This window comes from Hesperophylax consimilis, chromosome 6 (assembly GCF_061612785.1).
Source record: "Hesperophylax consimilis isolate HC1 chromosome 6, BYU_Hcon_1.0, whole genome shotgun sequence".
Classification (NCBI taxonomy): Eukaryota; Metazoa; Arthropoda; class Insecta; order Trichoptera; family Limnephilidae; genus Hesperophylax; species Hesperophylax consimilis.
The window spans coordinates 41,335,376-41,351,582 of record NC_142841.1 but is presented as its reverse complement, the minus strand read 5'-3'; the positions used below and the strand labels follow the sequence as shown (position 1 = coordinate 41,351,582).

The window sequence follows — 16,207 nt, the reverse complement described above, 5'->3', positions numbered from 1 at the left end:
ATGAAATTATCAACCAACAAATACTTTTAAACACAAACTGAGAATGCCAGAGTTACGCTGGCTCCGGGCAGTTGGGACACTCACGTAGAATTACCCAAACAATCAAATAAACGTATTATAGAAAATGTAATTCGATAGCTTACCTCGTGATCGTGGTCGTGAATTTTCGGTTCTTGCGTTGAATTCCAGTTTTCCCCCCAGCTAAAGTTTCCATAGCTGTCTAAAAGGTTGTTCACTGCAGTTTGATTTTGTTCTGTTTCCTTTGTAGTTGAAATGGGAGGCAGAACTGTTGAGCTAATGGTTTCATTTATATTTGTTGTTCTGATATATTCTTTCAACTTCTTCTCCTGCATTTTCTCATCTGGTGCGGGTTCAAACCTTTCTTCAAACTCGTGAATGGGAATGTCCAATTTCTTGAACGTTGGCTCCCATTTTTCTTCTTCTATATCGTCTCTGAATGCATTTTTGCTCTTCTTTTCAAGGGCTATACTTCCATTATAGGTCATCATTTTACTTACGGGTTTCTTTTGTTGGTCTGCATCATCTTCCATGTTCAGCTCAGCTTGGAGTTTCAAAAGCCTCGAATAATAGGGGCTAACGCGACTCCCATGTCTGAGACTATGTCTCATCGATTTGGGAATATCTTCGTCATACTGTTTTTCTTTTGAGGAATGGGAAGTTGAAGAATCACTGTTGTCCTCGTGACTTGGTCTGAAATATTTTTATTGATTAATAATTTTAAAAAGATGAATCAATATATTTTTCTTAGTGATGTTCTAAAACTATGGCATGATTCAGATTTCAAATAAGAATTAATTGAATATTATTTTATTTTCTTCTTCAGTCATTGCAAATTAACTTTGTGGCATCATTTTGATTAACAGAAAAAAATACTTTGTTTACACCACTCTATTAAAAACTATCAATATGTTTCAGAAAAATACGTTTCTTCATCGGGATAAAAAGTATATTTTTTAAATTCTTATATAGATATACGCGATTTTGTTAATACCTAATGTATATCTAGTAGAAAAAAACACTAAATAAAAATACAGATAAATTGGTATAAAAGTAAGTAAAATAATGCAGATACATATTTTTACATTTTTTTCACGTATATGTCATGTATCATACAAAAGTGTCAAAAGTCGTGGATTTATTTAAGGCTTCTGTTAGATTATAAAGTTTTATTCATTTACAAAATACGATGTTTTAAGTTTCGTTTCGGGAAGCCTAAAACTCAGCTTCTTCTCGTAGGATGATTGTGAACATTGTCATCGTACTTTATTAGTTTTGCATTAGGAGGCATGTTATTGTTAAGCTTGTAGATCATTTTGAACGTATTATATGATGATTAGGTCTAGTGAAAATATTGTCAAATATTAAATCACCCTAATCTCTTCATTTTGTATAACCTGTTTATTTATTATTTTGGGCTTCGTCACATAAGAATAAAACACTAACGTTCTTACTAATAAAAAATCACTTCACAAAAATTAAACGGTGTTTTTGTTACACATTGTAGAAATAATGTACCTACACTTTTTATTTGGATTTATTACTAATAAAAAATGTGTCGCAACTTTGCATTTTACAGACGTATGCACATGCGCTACTCTGAGGCATGGGCGCCTTGAACGACATTTTCCCCGCGAATGTGTTGATTTGACATTTGAGATTAAAATCATGTTTTTTTTTTAAATAATTCCTATTCGAATGACCAATTCACTGTTACATTAGTATAATACAATATATTTACTATCATGTGTGTTATTTTTCATCATAACGTCATTGTGAATAATATAGTAATTAATATTAGTGATTACGCGGAGTAACAATAGGATTGTAAAGAAGGCGTTTTGTCTTGAGATCTATGTTGTTTCTGATTGTTTTTGGATACGAACTTTTCTAGAATTTGTCTTAGCTGTATATTCTGTATTTTTAAAATTTGAATTTATTAAATGAACCAAAAATTTAATACTGCTACCCTTTCCATATTTATACAATCAATTTTTAGTACTGTCACCTCATTTCCACTTTGGCTATTAACAATCAGAGTGTAAGACAAGTTTACTGAAAATAAAGATATGTAAGAATAGACTAATCAGTATAGACAGATCAGTAGGTACCTATAGACAAAAATATTATAATAAAAGGGGGTCAATTATTTATTATGTTAATAGGGGTGTAAACAAAGTTTTAGCAAGTTTTTCTTACAAAAGACGTGATAAAGTTAAAATCACAACATTTTGGATTTTAACATAGAACTTCTTTCGTAAAAAAAAATTTGCTATGTTAAAATCAAAACATTATTTATTACACAACTTTGACACAGAGGACTGTTAATAAATGCCAGGGAGCTTCAAAGCTAGTTTTATGATTCCTTTAGTCAGCCACATTCAGAATGTTCATTCGGTAGAATTACGACAGAGTTTTATATCCGATTCATTAGGTCTTCAAGTGCATTCATAAAAAACACATGAAGATTTATTTATTGGATAGATTTAGCACTCTGTAAAAGGGACGGTTTAAACCTCCTAAGTTAGAACCCCTGCAAAAAATATATATTTTTAAACTTAAATACCTACAAGTTATTTTTATTAAATGCAAAAAATCGCAAATTCGACATTAAGTTCTAGTTCTAGTGGTAGATATTCTCTGTATCGCCCGCTTGAAATATCACCATTTAGAATCGATAAGTCTATTGAAATGGTTTTAGCCGTGTTTTGTGACGAGATCTAAAGAGCCAAGTACTTTCTCATTTCCATCTCAAATTGGGAATGCCACGATCCCACTGAATCCGGGTAGTTGGGACTCTTGCGAGGTATTCACTTAAATAAAATTAAAACTGACGGCTACTAAAGATTCTCCTTATAAATATCTGTCTGCAAAACAGCAAAAAAAGGGAAAATAGCAATATTGAATGGATATATCGCCGTTGCTATGTACTTATGTTAAATAATATTTTACCCCCCATGTAAGTCTAATTCACAACATATTCAATGAAAGCCAGTTCATAGAACATTCTGGAAGTAACTGTCGGCTTAGCCTCATTCACGAGGGGGTAAAATGAGAGACATTTGTGGATATGTTTGGAGCGACTAGGCCAGTGCTACCGCACTTGCCGATTTCATCTCTGGATTACGCCATTGACATCATCAAGTATTGTTTCATAGTGCTTTCACACAAACGAAGTATTGAATTCCCTAAGTCTAAACTTAACTTTGCAAGCACCCTCTCAGTTATTGTTAGTTTGTCATTTACACATTTAGTGTACGTATTACATTTTATCACAATCCTACCCAGGGATGGCCCTGAGCTAAATGGCGCCAGGCGCATGTATTGTGGCACCCCTTAGGAGGGTATTTACTAAGGAAATGAAGGAGAGAAAGTTCTAGGAAGGCAAAAGGTATGAGGGTTGGGTAGGAATCTAGGGAACAGTATGTCCAAGAGTGACAGGCATATGAACATATCCCTCCCATTGCGGCGCAAGTCGATGGGTCGAGAGACCAGTCAGAGAAGTCAAAGGGTCTTCCCAAACCAGCCTCTCCCGATCTGGCACGCCACGCAGCTAGTGGGCAGGCAAATCCTGAATACACCTAACCCGATGAACTCGGGGACCTCTGCTTAATCATCACACGAGCTAGCGAACCACTTGCGGTGACCTATGGCAGAGGTGTTGGTTATCCAATAAATGGTTCCCGGGACGGCGATACCCAAACCCTCCTCCCAATATGAGATTACATACAAGTATAAGACAAACAAACCTAGGATGGGGAGAAACTCCTCCAAAAATAGCAAAAGTTTTTTTTCGGTTATCAGAATACTCCACAGCTTCTGATTTGCAAAAGTTACAACTTCTGTTTAGCGCGGGCGGGGACTTATTGCACTACTATAACTACATTGAAAGATATTTTTTCAGATTCAATGCAAAATTAGAATGACTAAAATTCACAGTGCTAAAAATACTTCATAGTGAGTTTAGTTTCGGCTTAAGTCGAGTTTTAACGCTTGGCAATCGGAAGTTAGCAGTAGGCCTTTGGTAACCTTTGGTTTCCCCGCTACTTTGTGCAAAGCAAAGATGTACGACAAAAGAGCCACCGGACAAACTAACCCGGTTCCACGAGACAATAAAAGAGGAAAACGATTCTCTGTCCGCCGAGTCAGTAACTGACTTGTCTGCGAGGAAACAAAGCTCTGTGCATTAACTTTAGTTTGTGTTTCTGCAGTTGACTGGGCTTTTGCTAGGTGGTTTATGGCCTGTTGTCCGCTTTATATTCGTATCTACGGCGCAATACATGTAAAATATATTTATCACTTTGAAATCACTTTCTCCTACCTAATACTGAACTAATATTGTGCTTTGTTTTAAACGTAGGTACATAATAATAGCTGTAATAGCAATGCAGATATTCATCTCTTTGGAAGAAAAACTATACACTGAAGAGATAAACCGATGTGTAATGTTTTCCCACCTATTTGCCTTCGTATTCTTGTGGAGAAATTAATCAGAAATTTTCAAATACTGAAAATGTCTGACTTATTCCAGAGGTTTTTACATCACCATAACTAACTAACCGTCACGCCGTTTCTCCGCAGGGGTAAGTAGAGAGGATGGACCGCCAAACAACTCGGTTTTAGCACACACTTCTTGCCGCATTCACATTCATATATACTTTTCTATTATTCTAATTTTTGACATGTCTTCCTCGGGCGTCCCCGACTTCTGTTACTATTCGCACTCCTATCTTATATTCTCCTTACACTCCTTTCTTCGTTCATTCGCTCTACATGCCCAAACCATATAAGCGTCCCTTTCTTAATCTTACTCATTACTCTTACATGACCCTTGCACTCTTTGCGGATCTTCACATTTCTAACACGATCATACATGGTTTTACCACACTCACACTTTACTATCTCATTTCAATAGCATTCAATCGACTTTCACCTTTCTCTGCCAGTTCTATGCCTCACTTCCATTCATCAGGGTAGGTACCAACACTCCATTGTGGACTGGTAACTTCGCTTCTTTGGACAATTTTTTTGTTAGCACCAATTGCTTTGAGTCCTCCATTAATAGAGTTACCTGCATTTACCTTTCTTAAAATATCTCTGTCAGCCTTCCCATCACTCGTAAACATACTTCCTAAATAGATACACAAACTCATCCACCTGCTCCAAGTGTTCCTCATTCACAACTATATTGCACACTGTTTTCGTACTCTCTCTTTCAAACACCACTACTTTAGACTTACTTACATTATTCATTAACGCATTCTTCATACATACTTCGTTCATCCTAGACACGAGAGACTGTAGATCTTCCATACTATTAGTTATCAGCACCGCATCATCAGCATACAACAGGCAACATAGTTTCAACCTAACATTATTTGGTCAATGACAATAAAGCAGGTAATATTGTCAATTATCCGACTTAAATCTTTCCAGCCATGAGCTCTAAACTCAATAAAGTTCCACAATTCTTTCCATACGTTAAATATTTATTTATCGTAGGTTTTTAACAATTCAAGGGATCTCTATTATAATAATTATTGCATATTGTAATATTACAATAAAACGAATAAAAAAATATACAAGTAGTAGGTACCTACGTATCTAAAGCCATAGAGAGATAAAAGGGTTTTGACGACATATGTACCCATTAAATTTACACGCGTTCTAGAACAGTTAATCTTTATTTTACTGCCATAAATTACTGCCGAAAAGCTTTCACGGTTATAAAATGAAAATAGGGGTATTGCTAAAACAAACGGCAGTTGAGTCAATACCCGCTACTACCTCGAACACCAGTCAATTTGCGATATCTTATTTCACTACGAATTTTCCCATTCTTGTGTTTGTATGGTGATGATTTTCAAATAACCGGCGCTATTCGAATTATCTTTTTTATAATTGTGACTCCCTCTGATGCTGAAATTTCTTTTTGCTGACCTACGACGATCGAGAAATATGTGATATTGGAAAGCAGTTAAAAATAAAAAAGAATTTTTAATTTTGTAAAATATTAGATTGACACTTTTTTTAACTTCTTTCGTATATAATATCCGAAAAGCACTGTGATATCAATGTTAGAAACGGTTATAAATATTTGGTATTCAAAAATTGTCCATCGAATAATGGATATACAGTGAATATACCAAATAAAATGATATTGAAAAATATAAAAAAATAATTGAAGGTTTTTAATTTTTGTATTGATATTTTTCATACATTTTACTGAACTATTCTTAAAATACAAATTTTATTCAAGAAAATATAATAATTTCGCATACAAGTTGGCTCACCACTTAATATTTTATAATGATTATATTGTATCTGTATATATTTTTAACGAGAAATAAAATTTATGTGATTTCCGTGATGAAACACATTTTTATAAATTCTGAAAGTTTCTGCGTTTTGCGCGAGAGCAAAGTGAAAAGTATATATTTTATGAATTCTGTCATTAGATGGAGTTTACGTACTTTAAAATATGTTGCACTTGAAAATGAAATCAGTGAAATACCTTCTTCTTCTGTTTCCATGTCTTCTCCGTCTGTGTTTGTTCCTTGTGACCTCAGAGGCTTCTTTAGTCGTCCGGACTTGTTCCGCTTCAGCCGAGCTTCCTCCGAGAGTGTTTCGTTCCGTACTACCTCTCTCACCTTCCGCAGTTCTGCCTCCATTCTCCTTTGCCTTATGTATGTTACCGTTTCCGTCCCCTGTGATTTCTCTACTATTGCTTTGTATCTTTCCTTTCTTTTCTTCTAGATCCACCTCTTTGACTTGTGTCTTTTCAACGCGAGGCTTGGTTATACTGAAAATAGTATCAGAAGTAATGATGTTGCTTGTCGATATGTTGACTATGAGGATTCCTTCTTGTTCTAGACTTTCTATTATTTTGGGTTGTTCTGGTGTTGTCGTTGTTGATGGTTGTTGACCAGTCGTTGTGGGCTGTAGCGTTGTACTGCTAGTACTGCTGGTGCTCTCGTTGGATAGGTTTACATTGTTGCTCTCTGCGTTGGCGTTGGCGTTATCGACGTTCACAACATAGTGTCTATTCAGTTCTTGGTTGCTTTTATCGATTGTGAATGTTATTGATTTGGGATCGATATAATCCTGTGGATAATTAAAACATGATTGAGAGATGATTTTCACCTTTTCTAAATATCTGATTAATTTACACCAAAAAGAATTGCGCATTTGTGCATTCATTATTTGTTATATCAACATTTTGGTACCTACATATTTAATTTGCAATAACTATTTGATCCTCCTTGAAACATTGGTAAAAGAGAAGTAATTTACATTGGTGCCAGTTGGATATTAAACGTCTGTTCTATTGACATTGGTGCCAACTGGATATTAAACGTCTGTTCTATTGACATTGGTGCCAACTGGATATTAAACGTCTGTTCTATTAAGGTCAATGCATTATTACGCTGAATGTAAAAAGTATAGTTTTGCGAGTATTATTTTTTATTGTGTTTTGTTTTGTCGTTCATCACACAATAACTATAAAAACTTTTTATGTTACACTCAAATATGCCATCAAACAAAACAAATCTGTGAAATATATTATATTATTGCTTTCGCTGGAATAATTACACATTTTTAGTGAATCTTTCAATTTTGCAAATATTACATATTGAGTTATTATTGTGTTGAATATATCCAATTAGTGTGATAGATATTTTTTTTGTAGTTACATTAAAAAATATTTATTCAGGGTAATGTCCATTGAAAATATGAAAAGCAATATGTACTTTTATACCAAACGAAGGATCGTTGTAGTTGTTCGACTTGGAGTCATCAGTCTCCGGTGGTGGCTGCTTGGTCCGCTTCCTGATGATGTCCGTGAGTCCTTCCTCCTCGACCTGCAGACCCTCCAACAGGACCTCCTGTTTCAGTCTCTCCACTTCCTGCTGCAGGCTCTTGTTGAGACGGTCCGCGTCCCAGGTCTGGTCGTAGTTCACATTGGGGATGGCGATGTCGCCCATGAAGCTTCCTGGAGAAAACAAAAAATTACAAATTAACATCTGATTTGTATTATTATCAATAAATCTCTTATTTATTTTTTTACTTTTTAATAAAATTATACACAGTTTCCGTGGGAGAAGTGCGATAACTTTGGGAGGCGATTCTACCTCATGGTACAAGGAAAAAAGACGGATGAATTTTTTTGAAATTCCCATTTTTATTTTCCCATACAAACAATTAAACATCTTAACCCAAAAATTACTTTAAAACCTTTGACTTTAGAAACAAGTTTTTGTCTTTTTTACTTGTACTATCGTGTAGAATCACCCCCCCCCCTCGAAGTTAGCGCACTTTACCCCCGGACACCCTGTATTTTTTTTTATTTTTTATATTAACTCCACACAGGAGGCCCTGAAGAAAATAATTTCCCTCAGGGCCTATGTCATCTTTGGGGATGCTGTGTGGAGGGTCTTTTTGTGGAGAGGAAGGAGTGAACATGGATCTTGAAGAGTCCCATGTTGTAGGAGGGAGGAAACACAGAGGCCGGCAGTTCGTTCCACAGCTGAGCTGTTGAACTTAAGAACGAATCGTAGAAGCGACCCGTTCTCATGTGACAAATGTCAACCGTGTACAAATGTTGGGCGCGCGTTTGGCGTGTATCCCGACTACGCACCGGTGCCGAAGGGATCAATGACGCTAGTTCCTCAGAGCATCTTCCATTGTAATACCGATAGAACAAGGACAGCATACCTACCTGACGCCTGTGCTCTAAAGATTGCAGTCCGTTTGTTAAGATTGGGGAATCTTTCAAACGGACCGCCCGTTTTTGCACAGAGTCAAGGGTTTTTCAGGTATTTAGGGGCTCCGGACCAGAGATGGCTGCCAAATTCGACAGTAGGCCGCACTTGCGATTTGTACAGGGTCAGCAGTTGTGTACTATTAAAGTATCTGCGGGCCCTGTACAGTACGCCCAGCTTCTGAGAGGCCAGCTTTACTCTGGCTTCGATGGAGCCCCCATACCTGAGCTGGTCACTTATAGTTACACCAAGCATATCAATGGAAGGCCTGTTCAGAAGATTGCTTCCGTTGAAGGAGACTAGATTATCATTTAGATCCCCTTTTGACGTAATCAGACAGGATTGGGTCTTTGAAACATTAAATTCGACGAGATTAGTGTAACTACCGCACAACTGTCCCAACCATCCATCCAGAGAGACTATGGCATCACCAATTGGAGTATTTTGTGATTCAGAAAACAGTGAGGTATGGAAGGAGATTGGGTAGAGGAAGGTGAGTAACTACCAAAATGCGGTTTCAAGTAACTTTTCATTTCTGAATGGTAGTCCTTCACCAGAGCGATACTCGGATCATCTTTTAATCTGGAAGGTGACGCAAATATACCTCGGAAAACGTAACTATAACTATACTAAGTGTTTTCTCATAAATAAATCAATCACAGCTATAGTTTACTTGTAGACATCTTCCTGTACGTTTCTTCAGATCATTAGATATATTTTTATGATAAATCGAAGTGACAGCGAAAAAGATTTCGTTCAGGTAGGCACTACGCAGGACTAATACATTTTAATGACGGCCTGTTTTGGCACACAATAACGAAGCCCAATGGTGCCAGGAAAAGTGTCGCATTTATGTCTCATTATATTTGAAAGATAAAACAACAATAAGTAGAAAATTGAAGGCTAAAGCTTCGATTATTATATAAGTGTGGAACATGTAGCAAAAGAGTGGAGAGTAATGGAAGAACATTGCTTCTTTTTGAGAATGCACAATACAAGAACAACAACACTCACCAACCAATTGGACACATGATCTGGGAAAAAAGTTTGTGGGTACTACTGATATATTTACTGAAATCATTTATTGAACTAAGCGTTATCTATACCAAGGCTTGGTTGAATCCTACAAATTATAGGAGCGTTGGTAAAGTAGATTTAGTGATTTGTCTCATAAGTAGTATTGTTCTTGTTTCTATTTTATTTTAAATCAGTTTAATGTTATTTCACGCTTTAAAAACTTTGTGTATAATTTTCAATAGCTCACTAGGTATATTATGTTCTTCTAATCCATGTAAAAGCCCAGCTGGGCGTAAAACCAAATAAAAACATAAAAAGTAAAAACAGTAACGCAAGAGAACTGGCGTGTTTTTTTTAAAGAATACGTAGAGAAGAATTCTGGAGTGTTTTTTAAGAATGCACAATAATGTAAGAAGACCGGGGTGTGTTTTTTTTCAAGAATGCACAATAATACAAGAGACTGGTATGTTTTTTCAAGAATGCACAGTAATAAAAGAAGAGTGTTTTTTTTTTTCAAAAATGCACAATAATTTAAGAGACCGGTATTTTTTTTTCAAAAATGCACAATAATTTAAGAAACTGGTATGTTTTTTTTTCAAAAATGCGCAATAATTTAAGAGACTGGTATGTTTTTTTTTCAAAAATGCACAATAATTTGGTTGGACTGGTATGTTTTTTTTTTCAAAAATGCACAATATTGGAAGAAGACTGGTGTGTGTTTTTTCGCGTGCACAATAATATAATTATTTAAGTTAAAATGGTGGACAAGTTTTCATGTGATGTTTATTATTCTCAAATAAAACTTTTTACCTTTCCCTGTCATTTGTTTATGCTTTGCCTCCAGTGAGTAATTAATTAGATTTTTATTTCAGATACCTATATTAAAATTGTGTCGATCATACGTCGATTCGTTTGACCGTCTGACTTTCACAAACTGCCCAAGCACTTGTTGCAATGTAATACATATAATCGATTCAATTTTATTTAACTCTGTATTTGCTCAAAATCCTTGTCTAATCTAATTCACACCCAGTCTCAAACTTAAATTTTCGTTAGTCTACCGCTTGATACGCATGTCTGCATAAGTTAATTAATTGCACACCATCAAGGTTGAAACAAAAAATGATTAAAAATACAGAAACTATCTTAAATACTTTACTGCTTTCATTGGTAATATTTATACTTATTTCCGTGAAGTAGAAACTATCTAAAATAATTACCAATGAAAGCAGTAAAGTATTTTACTCTTTTCATTGGTAATATTTATACTTATTTCCGTGAAGCCGATTAATTATTTTTATTGAAGAAGAAGATAATACTAAAAAAATCAAAACAAAACATCAAATAGAAAAAGCCACAGTAAATTAAAAAGATAACGGTCGCAAATAGAAATTGAACCCACGATCTCTTGTCTTTCCTTAAAACCATTGGGAACTATTTATTAAGCGTCATATAGGTCGATATCATGTTTCAAATTCAGAATTAACAATAACTTAATTTTAATTTTCATCAGCTCATCCTACATCAATATACCATCAAGAAAATCAACAAGGAGGATGAAAGACATTTTCTATATTAAAGCCTACCACACAAATACAGGATATTTTTCCCTTGTACCGCGAACATTAAGAAATTATAACATTATACATGGCTCTAATAATGAAATAGACATTTTTAAGGACCAATTTAAACACTTCAAAAAAATGTATTACCTTTAATCATATTAAAATGATATTGTGATGAAACCGTTTATTTAAAGAGAAGCACCATTGTACCTACCTAATCAGTGTCTCACCAGTACAGGTGTGACAATAACAAATCGTTTATGAACATATTTGTATTCACCTTTTACCCATTCTTATTTGTTATTCACTTCTGCATATTTAGCTTATTTATTTTGTTACTATTTTTGTTATCATCATTTTGTTATTATTATGTATTTAAACATCCATGTATGTAAATTTTTGGGCACCATGCCTGTTTTATGTACTTATATAAAAATAAATAAATAAATAATATTATTAATTAAGAATTTACTATAAATTACTCAAAAAAACTTCCGAATAACCCTTAGTGCATTAAATAGTTACCCGTGTCAAGCTATTAATGTTACTTACTCGTATATATCGACTCTGTCAAACTTACACTGTTATAATTATTATAATATCCTCTACGACTCTTTCGTCACTGCTAAGTTGTTGGTAAGGTTATGTTTTTGTCTTCTCAACGAGAATCAGTAAATTATATTACCCGTAAAAAATGAAGTTTGTGTAGGGTTATATCCACTGTATCGAGATTGCTGTTAAATTGACTTGAAGAATACCAATACTTTGCCGATAAGATCTTCTTTTTGGTGTTTTCTTAGAATAACTATTCGCAAGCGACCTTCACTTATCGTAAAAAAGTGGAGTGATGAAATAGTTTCTTCTTTAAATGTAAGAAAATGTTTGATGAATTCCCAAAGGGAATTAACGACTTTGTTTTAAAAGAGCCTTTATAACAATTTCTATCGTTCATAACATTGTCAATTTAACAGAGTAGATAATATTGTTGACTTTGATGTATACTCGTATTTAATTTCTATGGTTAATAACATTGTCAATTTAACAGAGTAGATAATATTGTTGACTATGCTGTATACTCGTATTTAATTTCTATCATTCATAACATTGTTAATTTAACAGAGTAGATAATATTGTTGACCATGATGTAGGTATACTCGTATTAATTATTATATTTGCGTATTATCATTATTGTGTTATAGAGAATTCCTGCAACATAGCTGCCAGTTAGTGCGATAAAGTTTTCCGACAATTTTAAATAGATAAATTGGCGAATTTCTTATAATTCGCACACTCGGAGAGTGAGATTATATTTTTGAAAGGTACAAGTTTACAAGGTACAGAATTTGTAAAACATCTAATGTTTATAGGCAGTCGGTACGTAACTCCTCAAGCTTATTTGTCCGGTTTTGGGAACTTACAGCTATTATCCGTGAAGTCAATTTGTTTTTTTGCGGAACAGCTAATATGTTCTCATAGAAAACGTTTTCATAAACACTGTTAGAATGAAAAAAAACACTTAGCTGTTTAATAATAAAATTATTCTCTATGAAACCAAAGGTTCCAACCGCAATTTAAGAAACATATGTGAAAGGTGGTGATTTTTTAAATTAATTATTTTTAATAAAACGACAAAAAGTGAGGTAGCCGTAATGTTTATAATACATTTTTCTATTAATTTTTTTTCAGTAATTTTAAGTGAGTCATTTTTAAGGCTTGTTATGTTTAATTTCAAAATTTTAATATTTAAAAAAAAATATTTATTTCCTTCTAAAGCGTATTTTATCATCTTTCTAAAAGAGTTTTTAGTTTTCGGATACGTTCTGAATTTAATTGAAAAGCCAAAATACACATAAATTGTACGTCTTTCTGACAGCATCTTTTAGAGATATAATGGTCAATATGAATTCAATAATTCACCTACATTTTCATGATCTAAAGATGTAGAAACAAAACACAACAAATTTAGACAAATTACGTGCCAAAATATAAATAGAAAATTACATCAACATAAATAATAATAATAAGAAGAAGTAAATTGTAACGTAGGTAAAGGAAAGGATTGAAAATGATCCCTTTATCTGAGAAACTCCCCCCAGACTTATAATATACAGAAGGTCTACCGACAAACGAACAGATAAAGTTTCCACCCTTACGAAACAAAAGTAAAATAATATAACAGGTCGTAGAATGGCTTTTGTTTTAATAATATTAAGGATTTATCTCCGTCTTGGTCCATAACAGACGTTGTGTCTCAGAGAGAGATACGTTGTTTGTCTATTCATAATCTGAGACCCTAGACATGTTGGCGTGTCGGCTTCTGAGATTGGAGCAAAACAATTGGACTTTTGCCGTTGTACATTCTTTAAGAAGACCTTTAAAAGTGTGTATTGGATCATATACATTTCATGATTTACTCATATTTGACAATATTACTTGGACCTTTTTGGTATGAAATCTACATAAATAACCGTTTTTCAGATGGCGTTTATAAATAAATCTCATATAGTGAGTCCACCACAAATAATATAACTAAATCTTATATAAAGATTCGTGAAGGAAAACTGTCCAATTTACAAAAGATTTACACATTTAGGTTTGCTTTCGTTTGTTTTATTTCATACCAAAGCACAAAATTAGCGCTGCCCGTGAAACATCACAGGATATACTGATTGTTGGATTTGCGAACTAAATGTTTGAATGAAAGTAATACTCATTCGTTGGTAAATAACGCTTTCTTTAAACGAAAAAAAGCGCTCACCCTTGTAAAATCACGTAATATGTCTTTCTGTTATCTGTCAGATTGATCCGATCCGTTTTAAACTTGCCTTTCATATCAAAAATCTTGTCGCTGCACAAATAACCAGTCATTTGAATTATTCGCAAATCGTCAATCTGCATAGAGAAGGTTTCTCTCAACATAAACCGGACTACTTCGTATGCTGTCAGAAATAACTCTTGCCGTAGAGTTAGGTAAGTTAGCACTTGTCTCACTCCAAGACATGAGTGCAGCGTTTGCATGATTGATCATGACTTCCTCATTAAGAGATAAGAGGAATCATTTGGTTTGAATTCCGATAGCAAAAATTGGCTGGCATCCTTATTTTTTATTTTCTTTACTTTGTGATGATACATTACAAAATAATAAGAATACTATATATATTCCTAGTAAATTTAATAAAACTCATTTCGGGAAAGACAACTTTCTCGTAAAACTCTAAAACTTAATTTCGGGAAAAAACGGACCTCAGAAATTTAAGAAAAAGAATCACTTCAACATTTATAAACTTTATCGCTTCAATTTTGAAAAAGACAATTAAAATATGATATATTTCTATACAGATACCTACTTTATCGCTTGTCTGAAATGATTCTACACAATCAGGTACAATTTTCATCAGTATTAATATTTTTTAAATGACACTTAAAAACAAATAAATAATAATAATTAACAAAGTTCTCCTGAAATATCCATACAAATTGAAAATATCTCTCGAGTAAAAAATTAATGCCACCGACGGGAATTGAACCCGCACCTTCTGATGTCCGGTCAGGTGCTTTGGACCACTGAGCTACGTTGGCTTATTTCCAACCCGCAAAATAATTCAATATCTACAAGTACTTCAATCGACAATTACTGCTCACCATATTTTTCACCTGTAAACAACCAAATTTATTTTTGTAGGAAAGGCTTTGTTAGTGCTGAATTTCCCACTAGATGGCGTCGAGATATATTATTTCTACATTTGTTGATATACTAATGTTTATTAGACAAGGTTCTTACAAATAACAATAATAAAATAAATAATTGAGCGTGTAAAAAAAAGTTTCCATATAGATGGAGTTAATAATATATTATGCGGGCGGGTGTGTTGAACACCCCTGCAGTCTGTTCAAATGAACATTAGGCAGACGAGCATATTATAAACAACTATTGCGTCTGGAAACTATAGGCGCCTAACGGGGCGTTAATTTAACTGGCACTAAGATGGTTTCATTAGATAAAGTCACAATTTCGCTTATTCGATACTAGCTGTACCCTGCCACTTATATATTATTTGTTATGGTTAAGGTTTTCACGGGTTTTAAGATGTAGAATAATTTTCTCGGTTTTTCCGCGTAACGTAGTCCTTCAAAGAACTTTTTACTCCTGACGTTTCGGACAGATCTCACTGTCCATCTTCAGGACTACGTTGTCCATTTTAAGAACTATTTTACGCGACAAAACCGAGAAAATTATTCTACATATATATATATATATATATGTAGAATAACATATATATATATATGTCAAAAATGTTCGTTTGTTCAAAACCTTAAATCTCCGAAAGTTCTTCATCGATTGCTTTGAAATTTTGACACAAAGTTGTATTCGAATATGCGTACGTTTTTATTAACCTATATTATATAGATGTTACTTGTGACAGGTAAAAACATACTTCTTTTAGAAAATAAAAAGCGCCATTTGTTGGACGTAAAAGCAGAACGCGCTTTTGTTTCTCTATCGAAAATATTTTTAATCACATAATAGTGACCGACCGAATTTTCGGTTTCGATTCCGGTTTTCAACGGTTTAAATTTCAGCCAAAAATTAGCCGAAACCTCCATTCGTAATGTTTCAGATGACGTTCGGCTTTACTCGGGTGCTTGTGAATATATATAGTAAAGATTCTGTAATTTTAAAATATTGTATTTTTTATCAAAGTAAACTTTTAAACAAGAATTAGTCATCGTACTGATATTGCCAAATCTAAAGAATATTAAAAACTAAACTAATTTGTTTAATACATTTAATAGCTTTTAGATATTTTGTATTTTTGTAATTCTTTTAACTTAAAGTACCTTCCT

At 33.8% G+C, this 16,207-nt stretch overlaps 1 protein-coding gene across 3 annotated transcripts in view; it reads right to left on the bottom strand.

Annotated features, from left to right (window-relative positions):
- tok (tolloid-like protein 1 tolkin) overlaps positions 1-16,207 on the bottom strand; it is a 294,323-nt gene that overhangs the window by 36,192 nt on the left and 241,924 nt on the right. For all 3 annotated transcript variants that reach the window (XM_089632705.1, XM_089632702.1, XM_089632704.1), the window contains exons 3-5: positions 7,770-8,011; positions 6,533-7,122; positions 144-711 (exon numbers count right to left, since the gene is read on the bottom strand). In XM_089632705.1, coding sequence (XP_089488831.1) covers positions 144-711; positions 6,533-7,122; positions 7,770-8,011 — 1,400 coding nt within the window. The remainder of the gene's footprint in view (positions 1-143; positions 712-6,532; positions 7,123-7,769; positions 8,012-16,207) is intronic.